At 44.6% G+C, this 12767-nt stretch overlaps 1 protein-coding gene across 1 annotated transcript; it reads right to left on the reverse strand.

The window, feature by feature from the left end:
• Positions 1–2609: 2609 nt before the first annotated feature.
• Positions 2610–7890, reverse strand: LOC123143381 (putative HVA22-like protein g). Its single transcript, XM_044562296.1, has 7 exons — positions 7667–7890; positions 5907–5949; positions 5716–5814; positions 5573–5629; positions 5420–5483; positions 5141–5344; positions 2610–3438 (listed from the first exon to the last, which is right to left on the reverse strand). The coding sequence occupies exons 2-7, from the start codon at positions 5939–5941 to the stop codon at positions 3031–3033; spliced, it is 867 nt and encodes a 288-aa protein (XP_044418231.1). The 5' UTR covers positions 5942–5949; positions 7667–7890; the 3' UTR covers positions 2610–3030.
• Positions 7891–12767: the final 4877 nt, after the last annotated feature.

Genomic DNA, 12767 nt, shown 5'->3' on the forward strand with positions numbered 1-12767 from the left:
CTAGGGCGGTTCAAGATGACGAGGAGGAGAACGATGACGATGATGATGCAAAGGAAGATGAAGAAGAGGGCGCAGAAGAAGAACATGGTGAGGAAGAGGAAGAGGACGATGAGGAGGAGGAGGAGTACGATGATGACGATGGACCTCCAGCAACTCAGCCAACCCAGCGTGAGAAGAGGAATGTGCCGAAGAAGGATTGGAAGAGTCCATCCCCATTTCAGAAAGCACGTCCTACGACCCGCAAGAAGACGGCGGCCGAGAAGCGATCCAAGGATAACGAGGACCGAAAGTCGAAGAGGGGAAGGAAGGACTGAAGTTGCTGCCGTGTCGTTGAACTAAAAACTTGCATATTTGCTTCGTGAACCTTATGAATTTGCTCGTGAAACTGTTTCGTTAATTTGCTATGTATAACTTATTTGCTATGTATCGAACCTACCTTATTTATAGATTTGCTATGTATCGAACCTACCTTATTTATAGATTTGTGGTGTGTGCATCATATATCATACATTATGTGCTTCATATGACATACATACGCTGTTTAAATGTTGTCTGCCAAAAATTGAAGACAAAAGAAGTTAGAAGGTGCAAAAAATGCACACTGGGCCACCCTACCGCCACACACAAAGGCGGTAGGTCTGTACATCCTACCTCCATCAGACCCGGCGGTAGGGTGCCTCCCCCCACGCCCCCCTTCTTTGACCAAAAAATCGAGCAGCGTAGCGGTAGGGTTGCACACCCTACCGCCAGGGCGCTTGGCGGTAGGGTGTGCAACCTTACCGCTGCGCTGCTCGATTTTTTGGTCACAGAAAGGGGCGTGGGGGGAGGCATCCTACCGCCGGGTCTGATGGCGGTAGGGTGTGGTCTCGTACCGCCGCGCCCTATGGCGGTAGGGTTTGGGCATTTATAAACCCAACCGCCCGCCCACCCCACCCCAACCCCTAATCCCCACCCACCCAACCGCCTTCTTCTTCCTCTCGCCCATTTTCTCATCTCCTCCACTTCCCCACTCCGATCTTCTTCGTAGATTCACGGATTTTGCGGATCGAGATGGCTACGGAAAGAGGAAGGTAAGCTCCTTCAATCCCCCAATTAGTTTGAGTCAAATCAATCCGCTTTCTTATAGCAATATGAGGAACCCTCTCTAGTTGATATGATGAACCCTAAAACCTAGATGATTGCAATGTGATGAACCTAGTTGATGAACCCTAGGTTTAGTCTTTCTTATAGCCATACGAGGAACCCTCTCTAGTTGATATGATGAACCCTAGAACCTAGATGAACCCTAGGTTTAGTCTTTCTTATAGCCATATGAGGAACCCTCTCTAGGTTATATGATGAACCCTAGAACCTAGATGAACCCTAGAACCTAGATGAACCCTAGGTTTAGTCTTTCTTATAGCCATATGTGATAATTTATTGTGTGAATATTGTAGATATTTGTTTTGCTATATATCTCCATTGATTTAGGTGGAATCTACCTATATCTGATGAATGCTTGCATTAGAACAAATATTGATGTTTAATTAACTTTATCCAATCAATGCTTATATAAGGAAAATGGCGCCACCACCACCACTTGATGAGGATGATGACTATGAAGACCCACTTAAGGAAGCCATCTGTGCTCAAAGAGTGAGGCTGAGCGATCAGGAGGTGTGCAACCTATGGGACAACTTTCTGCCACGTGCTCACTTGGTCGGGGTGCCATTCATGACCCGTCTGACAAGTACCATGATCGATCGACATGTCATGGTATGTTATTAGTGTAGAATCCAAGGAACTGTTAATAATTTAGATAATCCATACTTATTAATTGATATGCTTTTCTTATTCAGAAATTGCCAAAGAGCCTATCTGAGAGTTGTGGCATCGAGGCTGATGAAGAAGGCTATGCTCGAATACGCCTTACCGCAAGGGGCCCCATCACTACTTGTGCGTACGGCGTGGACACACACGGTCACACGCACTTAAGCTCGGTTGGGTGGAAGAGCTTCCTCGTTGACAAGAATCTTCATGTTGGACAGGCCATCCTAATTACTATCAGGAACACCAACCGTCAAGGCTTGAAGATGATGATCGTCATCGATATCATCTAAACTATATATGCATGTGGCTGCTGATGATCGTCATGTTTGATTGCTACCTATGGATGAAACCTTTTATCTTGTCGATGACCGTTGAACTTGTTAAACTTCTTATGTTGGCTTCGTGAAACTATTTGGATGTGATCAAACTATGTTATTTTGTACTTGTTTCTTAGTCCGTAATGGCAAAACTAATTGGATGTGATCAAACTTCTTATGTCTATGAAATTGTGCTTATTGTTTCTTATGTCTATGGCAAAAAAATTGAAGACAAAATCAAAGCAGTTAACTTCATGCCACTATGATAACCTACCGCCAGGGCTCTTGGCAGTGGGTTTGTGCTGACTACCGCCATGGACTATGGCAGTAGGTCCGTAAGCAGCCGTTAACGGCTTAACGGTCGTCAGCCACACCTACCGCCAGAACCTGCGACGGTAGACTGTGCAACCCTACCGCCTAAAGGTCTGGCGGTAGCAAAAGGGTCAAATCTCGAAAAACTTTCAAACTGGGGTGAGATCTTGATTTTGTTTGACAAAAGGGTCAAAACACGAAATTTTGCCGCTAATGCAAGGCGAGCGAAGGTTCTATCTTCCCGGTACAGCCTAAGATTATTTCACTTCACCTTTGAATCACTTTCCAGTACAGACGAAGTCACCACCAACGAATTTGGACAGAACTAAGTTGGAACCGATTTCACCGAGCATCTTAACCATCTTCTGCTACCGCCTAGCTAAACTGGTGGTCCACTGACATCCCAGCGTTTTTACCCCTTGTGTGGGGTGGGTTTATATACACAATCTGGGCTGTGAAACAACAGGAACCAAGGATTCATCGTTTTATAAGGTGGACGTGAGCTTGCATGCGTAACTGTGCGAGGAAATTCAGCCATGCCTGATGGACCAACCCAGCATTTCCCCTGCCATCATCTTAAGTGCGAGAAGAGCTAGTTGGATGGAGGTCCAGATCCACCCATGCGCCTCCTGAGCCGGCCCCGAGTCAACCGAATAGCTTCCTGGATGAGGGTCTCCTCGTCTTCAGGCATTGTTGGGCGGGGTGGCACATTGCTTGTCGAAGGCCCAGATTGATCAACCAGCATGTCTTCACTGTTTGGGGGGCTGTTGCCGGCGATAGGGCCAGAACCGGAAGGTGTTTGTTGCTGCACAGGAGGCACTGCGCCAGGAGGGGCAACTGGAACTGGGCCCTTATCTTGCACCTGCATCCTTGGTGGAGTAGGAGGAACTTGGGCGGGCTGTGGTGGCATCGGTGGTGCGGTTGGTGCAGGAACAGGTGGTGGTGCAGGATTCGCCATCCGAGTACGTGGAGGTGGTGGACGCTGCTGCTGTTGCTGTGCCTGTATAGAGAGAGACAGTAAAGTAAGTACATGAGACATATACAGCTGACACTGACACACACACGCACAAGCACACAATACTAGGTAAGTTAATGCGTTCAAAAAAACCATCTGACTCTGAATCCTACAACTGGTAAACAGAAAGCCCATACTGCACTCTCGACAAATGCACACAGAACTTCTGTACATGAATAATCCTAACCCTTCCTAACAAATGGTATGACAAAATGGTGCAGCTGTTATCACATTCCAATATGAAAATTATATATTATACGTGCTTCTCAGGTCACTAACTCTAACAAAGGATGTAACAAGAATGGAAGTGCTATTCATGCAAGGTGATACAAACTGTGGAACTATAGATCAAACTTTGCTAGAAGTACAAGGAGTATGGAGCAAAATTAAATTGCAGGTCGTCAACTTGATCACTGTCAGTAAACGATCAAATATCCATGTTGTCTTTAACAAGTTATGTAAAGCATCAATCATGACAAGGTAATTCTAGACAAGTTTGCTTTTGTATGTGTGCCCAAACAAATAGTAAGAGCTAAGCAACCTAGAGGTTGAGGACACCATGATAATCCTATTGTGATAATTCTTGCAAGAAAATTGGTACAGAAGTATGGTAGATGAATGGCATGATACTACAAAATCATTGCTAGCTAACTTTGTCCACACAAATGCCACAATTAACCACAACTCAGGCTCCTAAGCTGTAAAATAAACCAGAGAAACAAATGCCATTTCCTACCAAGTACCAACAGAGATTACTGAATAGTGATAAATCCAGGTACAATCCTAAGCCAGTTTGATTTGGCAGAACAATTGGGTTTGACTAAAATGCGCCTTAACTGATGAAAAGAAAAAGGGATAATGTTATAATGCAACAAGATGGTGATGAGTTGATGACATAGCAGAACTTGTGCGACACACAAATTCTTCAAGGGTGCGACCAGAACATGCACACAAATTCATACAGAGGGTGCACGCAAGGTAGAATATTCAACTGAAAACTAGGGGAAAATATTTCTAGAATTTCACAATATGGTGTGAAAACACTCTTCAGTAGTAGTGCCCCTAGAAGACCAGAGCAAATTTCCCAACCTATCGATAATTCACAGAAATTCTCAAAACTAGGAACTTAGATGCATATTCTCTCTATTATAAATGGAAGGTAAATGCATATGCCAGCAATATATGATCTCTGAGCGTCATACTATATTTCTTTTACCCAAACATAGGAGTATTATTTAACTCCAATTGTAACTACAAAAGAAATCAGTAAACACCACTCGTAGACGAGAGGCTGAATGCAAAAAGTGTTGCGTAAAGGATCATAGAAATGGGTATTATTCATGTTTTTCTAACTAACACTAGAAATCAGGGCATAAATGTGAATTTAAGAACATTTTAACAGAAAAAAAACATGTGGTGGTAGGATGCAATACATGCATTGTTATCAATACAACATGTGAATAAATTCATGGCCTAGCATTTAAAATTCTACTCCAGCCTACAACATTGGGCTCAAATAGAAAACCTAACTAGCACTACCATTATGGAACAAGCCACCAGATTATATCATATACAAACTATAGAAGTTCAGTACATCATATAGTGGGTAGTGTCACACTTCTCGCTAAAATGGACATCATAGCAGTACAAAATGACTATCACGCAAGCTTTAAAGTTTTGGAAGTACCTGAGAACGAGATCTTTGTGATTGAGAAGCAATATATTGCAAGATTTCATGGAACCTTGACTGACTGTAGTCTGCAACCTTGTGGAAGTAAGTAACAGCCATATCACTAGCCCTTGTCCTCAACTCAAGAAGATTGCGATCAATCTCAGATTCATGTTTTGCAATATACGGCTTGAAGAACGACTCATAGACATATGAAGTCCCCTGGAATAACCCATTGTTAGAGACAAGCCATAAGACATAACATGTTAGGGCAACACAAAAAGCAGGAAACCAAACCTGTGTCTTAGGATACCACAAATACACAATAAAAGCCAGCTTTGCTTCACTATACATTGGCAACCTGTATGAAAATGGAACTATCAACCATCAAGCAGATGAAGTCCCCCAACTGTAATCACCCAAAATCCTAATTCAAATAAGTCACATTACCATGATATGAAATTATCCCCAACTCTCTCGAAAACAGTAAGCATTGCAAGTAAAATCCTGCAAAACCATGGTCATGCATGTGAGACCAAGCAAAAACAAAGAATGATAGCCCAAAATAAAATGGAATGGTCTCAAAGACATACCAGTACTGACACCAGAACCGCAACTGCTCAATCTCAGGCCTATTCAGCTCCACTGTCTTGTAACAATCGTAAGCCGGATATGCATATCCAAGAACAAGTCTGCAAAATAGATAAATAACAGAAACATTGTGAACGTAAACAAGAAAATCACAACATTTCTGTGATTAAATAAGAACTGAGTTCCTGCTTACATCAAAGCTCTGGTAATGAATGATCCAACAACCATCTTGACCCCTACACCACAGAAACATCAATTACATATGTTGTCAATTGCCAAAAGCAACATTGATAAATATCGTAGGAGAGTCAAATCACAACTTGCTAGCAGCCATTATGCCATAGCCTTCCAAAAGCTCCTTCGCATCAGCAAAAGAAAACATAAAAAAGATGGAAATAGGTACTGCATGCCAGATTAAGCCTTTATCTTGCTGATTACTTCAGCCATCGAACATCTAAAAAGCGTTATCCAAGCATGCTAGCACCATAAGTTCATATGTGATACCAAACCATTTTGCTATAGTTCAATTTTGTTATAACAGAGGCTACACAGAGTAGAGGAAACCTATCGACTACCTATTCTGGCCAGACCAAACAAAATTTCTGTTAAAGTTGTGTCTAGAACTCTAGATATATAGAATAGGGGTGCACCAAGCATCATAACTTCATGTGAGCCCGCTTTGCTAGAGTTTGATTTTTTTACAACAAACACTGAACAGAATAGGAGGAAATCCAAACAATTACTACTCGTTCCCAGTCAGACCAAACAATATAGTGTTACATTTCAGCTTTAGTATATGATAGCAGGAGGTACACCTACTCTGCCCTAAGAAAATGACCAAGCAAATCAATCAGAACATGAACTGGGAAGTAAATCGAATGGAGGTAACCGATGCAGATCAATTCAGACGAGCAGCCAAAAGTACACCTATGCTCAGATGATCTAAACACAAACTGGGAAGCAAATTAAACAGAGGCACCCGATAGCAATCAATTGAAACGAGCAGCCAGAAGTACCTCGCGCAATCCCAACTAGATCAGTCTCAGCCTACCACGAAACCAAAATCGGCACGGCACAGGGGAGCCGCTACATCAAGCTCCCAAATCCCCCCAAATGCGAGCAGCCCGCAACCCCTCGGCGCCACGCAGAGACCAAACAGAACTTCTGTTAAAGTTGGGTCTAGATAAGAACAGAGAGTGCATCAAGCATCATAAGTTCAGGTGAGTCCGTTTTGCTAGATTTCGATTTTGTCACAACAAGCATTACACAGAATAGGGGGAAATCCAAACAATTACTTGTTCGCAGTCAGACCAAACAATATACTGTTTACATTTCGGCTTTAGTATATGACAGCAGAAGGTACACCTCCTCTGCTCGAAGAAAATGACCAAGCAAATCAATCTGAACATGAACTGGGAGGCAAATCGAATGGAGGCACAGGATACAGATCAATTCAAACGAGAAGCCAAAAGTACACCTATGCTCCCACAAGAAGGCGAACCAAATTAATCTAAGCATGAACAGGGAAGCAAATTAAACGGAGGCACCAGATAGAAATCTATTTAAACGAGCAGCCGAAAGTACCTCGCGCAATCCCAACTAGATCAGTCTCAACCTACCACGAAACCAAAATCAACACGGCACAGGGGAACTGCTACATCAAGCTCGCAAATCCCTCCAAATGCGAGCGGCTCGCAGCCCCTGGGCGCCACGCACCGCGCGGTTGCGGCCCCCGAACGGCACCGGAGCAGCAGCGCACCGCAGCGCGGAGAATCGAACGGGGCACGGGACGCGACAACCGCGGCCTAATCCATACCCGAAACAACCTAACAGCATATCCGTAGCGTGTGCGGGGAGTAGGGCACCCCTGGCGAAGACGGAACGGGGAGGGGGCGGCGCTGCCGCCCCTACAGAAGGACCAAATCGAAGCAAAGCGGGGCGGGGAACGAATACCTTTCCTCCCGCTGCAAGCAACGGGTCGGCAGTGCGAGGTGGTGGCCCTCGGCGGCGGCTGCGACGCGGGCTCTCGCCGGAGCAGCGGAGGGAGGTGGGGAAGCTTCCAGAAGGTTCCGGGAGGGAGGGGGCCTCCGTCCCGGGCCGGGTCGGCGGCGAGGCGGCCGAGGGGGAGGGGAGGGAGGGAATTCAAAAGAGGGGTTTGCCTTCGGGTTTGGGGATAGAAAGGGGCGTGGAAATCACCGGGGGAAACCGCCGCATAGCGTCCCACGCTCACGGTGGGGCCTACCCGTATTCCCCGCTGATAGATGGGCCCGGACGTGGGTTGGTCCCACCTGTCTGCTGGGCTTAGCTTGCTGCTGTCGGCTCGGGTGGGTGGAAGGGGTCGGAGGTGTGCGGCGCCGTTGTGCCGTTCTGGTCTGCGGGGGTGTGCGGCGCACGCGTCGGCTCTTGTACCCGTGCGGAGTCGGGTTAGCTCGGGTGCGGTGGGCCGCAGTGTCAGTGGGTGGCGTCGGGTGGATAAGAGCGCGCCGAAGTTAAGTAAAGAATTGTGCTGTGTTTGGGTGCGAGGGGCAAGGAATATGTGCACGCCGGGAGGAGGGGATGGGATCCCGGCCCGTCTGACAACCTCTCTCTCTCTCCCTTCGACACGCTTTATCAACCCCTCTCTCTCTGTACCATCGTAAAGTTTGATAAGAGAAAAAATGTACTCCCTTCCTCAAATTTAATACAAAGTTGGCATTTGTTTTGGAACGGAGGAAGTATATTGTACTAGTATCATGGTCGCCCCAGCTACAAAAAGGACATAGATTATCTACAATTCTACATTGTGCAATAGTACCTCGCAAAAGAAAATATAAATTTCCTAGGGCATTTCTAACCGAAACACCATTATATGACTTTTCAGATGACAAGTTAAGATAACGGCCGGACTTAACCCAACTCTTATATTTAACTCCTTATATAAAAGAGATATTTGCAGGGGAATCTCATTGACTTACTAATAAAATCATGTTGCATTGGTGAGCCAATAAGTACTGATCCAGTTAACAATAATATTTGTTTTTAGTTAATAATAAAATTGTAGGTAAATCATGGTCGTTGCATACATTTATGTGTGCCTTCGTTACAATGCACATGCAATTATCTAATGGTCTGAAATTAAGGTCAATGTTTTTTATGATAAATTTTTATTTCTTTTTGGGTTGAGAGTCAACAACAGGAATCCAACACTTAATTATTTGTTGATGCAAGTTTTAATTTTGTGTTGCACCTGTTCGTGAGAATGAGTCTTAGTACTGGATGATAACATCACGTGCCCCTTACTCTGTTTTCTTTGAACCAATCAAGACATGGAAGCCATTTGTCAACCAATGATTTTTCTTTTTCCTATTCATATGTGAAATTTGTAAGCTATTTTCTTGTTCTTATGTCTAGCTAAATCTATACCTAATAATAAAGGGGCTATTGCTTCTGGCGGCACGTCATCGAAATTGCCCCCAAAGTTGCAAAATATTACACACCGATGCCATCTATATAAGGGATAAAAATGTTTCACACAGAGTAATCCCCGCCTGGGCCGGCCCATGCAGTAGGAACCTACTATACCGCGCTCTGTTTGTGCCGGCCCAAGTCTGGGCGGCCTATTTTTTAAATTTTGTTTTCTATTTTTTGTTTTTGTTTTCCGTCTTCATTTTTTCTACTTTAAATAATTTCGGATTTCTAAAAATTACAAAAAATAAAAAAACGAGAATTTTGAAATAAAATGTTTGATAATTCATAAATGTTTGTGCCATAATAAAATGTTCCCGATTTTAAAAAATATGTTTGCATATTCAAAAAGTGTTTGTAAAATTCAAAATAAATGTTTGGGGAATCAAAAAATGTCCATGATTTTTTTGAAAGTTTGTGTATTAAAAAGTATTGATAAAATTGAACAAAATTTTGCCAATTCAAAAAATGTTCATGAATTGAAAAATATCATAAAATTTTAAAATATGTTCATGATTTAAAAAATAGTTTATTGATTCATAAAATGTTCGTGGATAAAAGAATGATCATGCATTTAAAAAAAGTTCATTAAATGATTTTTTTTGTGACTTTGAAAATTGTCCCACCAATTCCAAAAACATGTTCGTAGATTCTAGAAATATTTTCCTATTCAAAAAAATGTTTTAAAAAATATTCGCAAATAGTATTAAACGTTCATGAATTCAAATTTTTGCATGATTTTAGAAAATGTTCAAAAATATGTAAAAATCTTCACGATTTCAGATAAGATCACGAGTTTAAAATATTGTTCATGATTTTCAAAAATTGTTCACGCTTTCATGAAAATGAGAGTATACTGTATCTCGGTGAAGTAGCAATATGTGGTCATGGCCATTTGAGATTACTAGTAATAACTAGAAGAACGCTCGTGCGTTGCAACGGGGCTACATTAACTTTAAAAGTTCAATATCAATTATGTTAATATTACATTTTTTACCACCATTACATTCTCATACATATTAAGTGACATTGACGACCTTTTTACCATCAAATTCTCACACACACACCCTCTCCCTCCCTCTTCCTCACTCTCTCTCCCCCTCTCCCTCACTCGGGAGATGGGATGAAAATAAACCCGGAACGGAGACTACCAACTGAGACATTAGGAGTAGAGATCATTTAGTTGATAAGAATAAATAAAAAACGGTGTTAAAAAGGAGAAACAGATTATAATACATTGAAAAAACAAAAGGACGATATAAAAAGGGATTCGCCCTGCCCCCCCGGGCCTTGCCACCGAACCGGCTCAGCGGTCCAGTCCCCGCGCGGTCGTCTTCTCCTGTTCCCCGAGCCGCGTCGTTACAGAGCCGGGCTCCCGCCTGACCACCTCGCTGGCATCGAAGGGGAATGGATAAGGGTGACGCCCTTCCTTCCCTGCCCCCATGGCCTCACTCCTCCTCGACGCCCCCTCCCAAATCCACTTCTCCTCCTCGCTCGCTCGATCCCGTCGATCTGGACGAAGTCAGACGCCACGGCCACCATGACCGACCCCGTCCACATGGCCACTGCCCTCCCTGCGGGCTAGGAGCTTGTCGAGGAGCTCCGAATGCCTTCGCTACTTCGTCTGCGCCAACGAGATCAAGTCCAGCACCCCCGCATCGACGTCGCTGCCGTCTTCCTCAACCTTGGGCCACCGCGACATTGCCGTTCGATCCGCGCCGCCCCGAGCTCCCATGTCTTCCCCTAGGGCGCCATTGACACCGCCATGATCTCCTCTTGCCTTTCCCCTGTTTCTCCTCTCGTTTGCTCTCGTTAGGTATTTCGCCGTGGCCGAGAACCGCCGCCCACCATGGCCATTGCAGGGGTAGCCACCGAGCTCCTCGGATTGACCCCGTGGCACATGCCCGCTCCTATGCACACCCGTGCCCGAGCCTGCCGCTCTTCTTCCGCGCCAGCGGGGCCACTCCCTCTCCATGCCCACGCCCGTGCTACACCGCGTCGGTCGCGCCCGCCGCTGCCGTCGCGCTCGCCGCAGCCACCGCACCACTGTGCCCCGCGCGACACACACCCTGGCCGCGCGCCACACTCTCGCTGGCTGCGCTCGCCCCGTCTGCTGCCGCCTATCCCTCCGCTCGCCCCGCTGTCACGCCCCTACCTCGCGCCGCCTCCAGTCGTGGCCATCTTCTGCCGGCCGCCCGCTCAGCCACGCCGGCCGCATCTCTGCCCTCCACCGTCGGCCGCTTGCCTCGCCTGCTGCGTGTTGCTTCCTGCTGCTATGCGCTGCTCTACCGCTGGTACGCTGCTGCGCCATGCCCTCGACACCGCCGTGGACAAATATGGCGGAGGGATTGTTAATGGAGTACGAGAAGGAGGTGGCGGAGAAGGTGTGGAGAGGCAGGAGGTCTGGGGCGGTGTCACCTGGCTGTGGTGGAGGTGTTTATGCGAGAAGGAGCCGGAGTGGAAGGAGAGGTCACAATTGGAAAGAATCGCAAAAAAAAAATCATAACCCGGAGATCTCAGTTCAAAAAAATGCTAATATCGATGGAGGGGTGATTTCCTTCAATAGGTGGAAAACATAGGAAATATTGGTTGTTATCAAGGAAAGGTAAAAATTTAGGAAAGTTAGGATTTTTGAACAGATTTCTATGCAAATGGGGTTTTATTGTTTGGTAACGTGATATCGGTACCTGCCCGTTTGTGACGTGTCTGATTAGGAAAGTTTGCAAATGTTAAGAAACTATTTATTGGGAGGAAAGTTGTGACGTGTCTGTTATTTGTTTCCTAAAATAAAACAAATTTCACTAATAAGAGAAATCGATTGATTTAGATAAGTTAGGAAAGTTAGATTAAAATGTATTATTTGTTTCCTGAAAATCTGTTATTTGTTTCCTAAGACAAATTGAACCAATAAAAGGACTCGATTGATTTGCATAATTTAAGGAAGTTAGATTAAAATGTATTATTTGTTTCCTGAAAATCTGTTATTTGTTTCCTAAGACAAATTGAACCAATAAAAGGAATCGATTGATTTGCATAATTTAAGGAAGTTAGATCCGTGATTTGTTATACGTTAGGAAAGTTCTGGTTGTAATAAAGAGTGGAGAGAAAAATAAACCGATGGACCAGGGTGGGAGGGGGTGGTGGGAGGAGAGATGAAAAAACCAGCGAAAATAAACCGCGGACCAGGGTGGGAGGGGGTGGTGGGAGGAGAGACGAAAAAAACCCAGCGAAAATAAACCGCGGAGATGATTCACCAACTCGTCCATTAGGAGTAGAGATGTACGTGCAATGCACGTTTATATTAGGTAGGATATTAGTTGCATGTTATATTAGGTAAGATATATCTGTTGCACATCGGTATTTGGTAAGATATCAATTACTTTTGTCGCGGGAGTGGTAGGATATTAATTACACGGCATATTTCATTGGATAGCGTTGAGTCAAAATGTGTTTATAACCAATGGCAGTGGTGGGTAATTAGAGTGTTAAACGTGTTTGGTGCTCAACATTGGAGCGATTTAAACCGCTAGATAATGTGATTTGACGGTCGAGATGGTTTGGATCTGCCCCTTTGGGTCTTTTTATATTGGTATAGATGAAAGTTTGTGTA

Source organism: Triticum aestivum, chromosome 6D (assembly GCF_018294505.1).
Source record: "Triticum aestivum cultivar Chinese Spring chromosome 6D, IWGSC CS RefSeq v2.1, whole genome shotgun sequence".
Lineage (NCBI taxonomy): Eukaryota > Viridiplantae > Streptophyta > Magnoliopsida > Poales > Poaceae > Triticum > Triticum aestivum.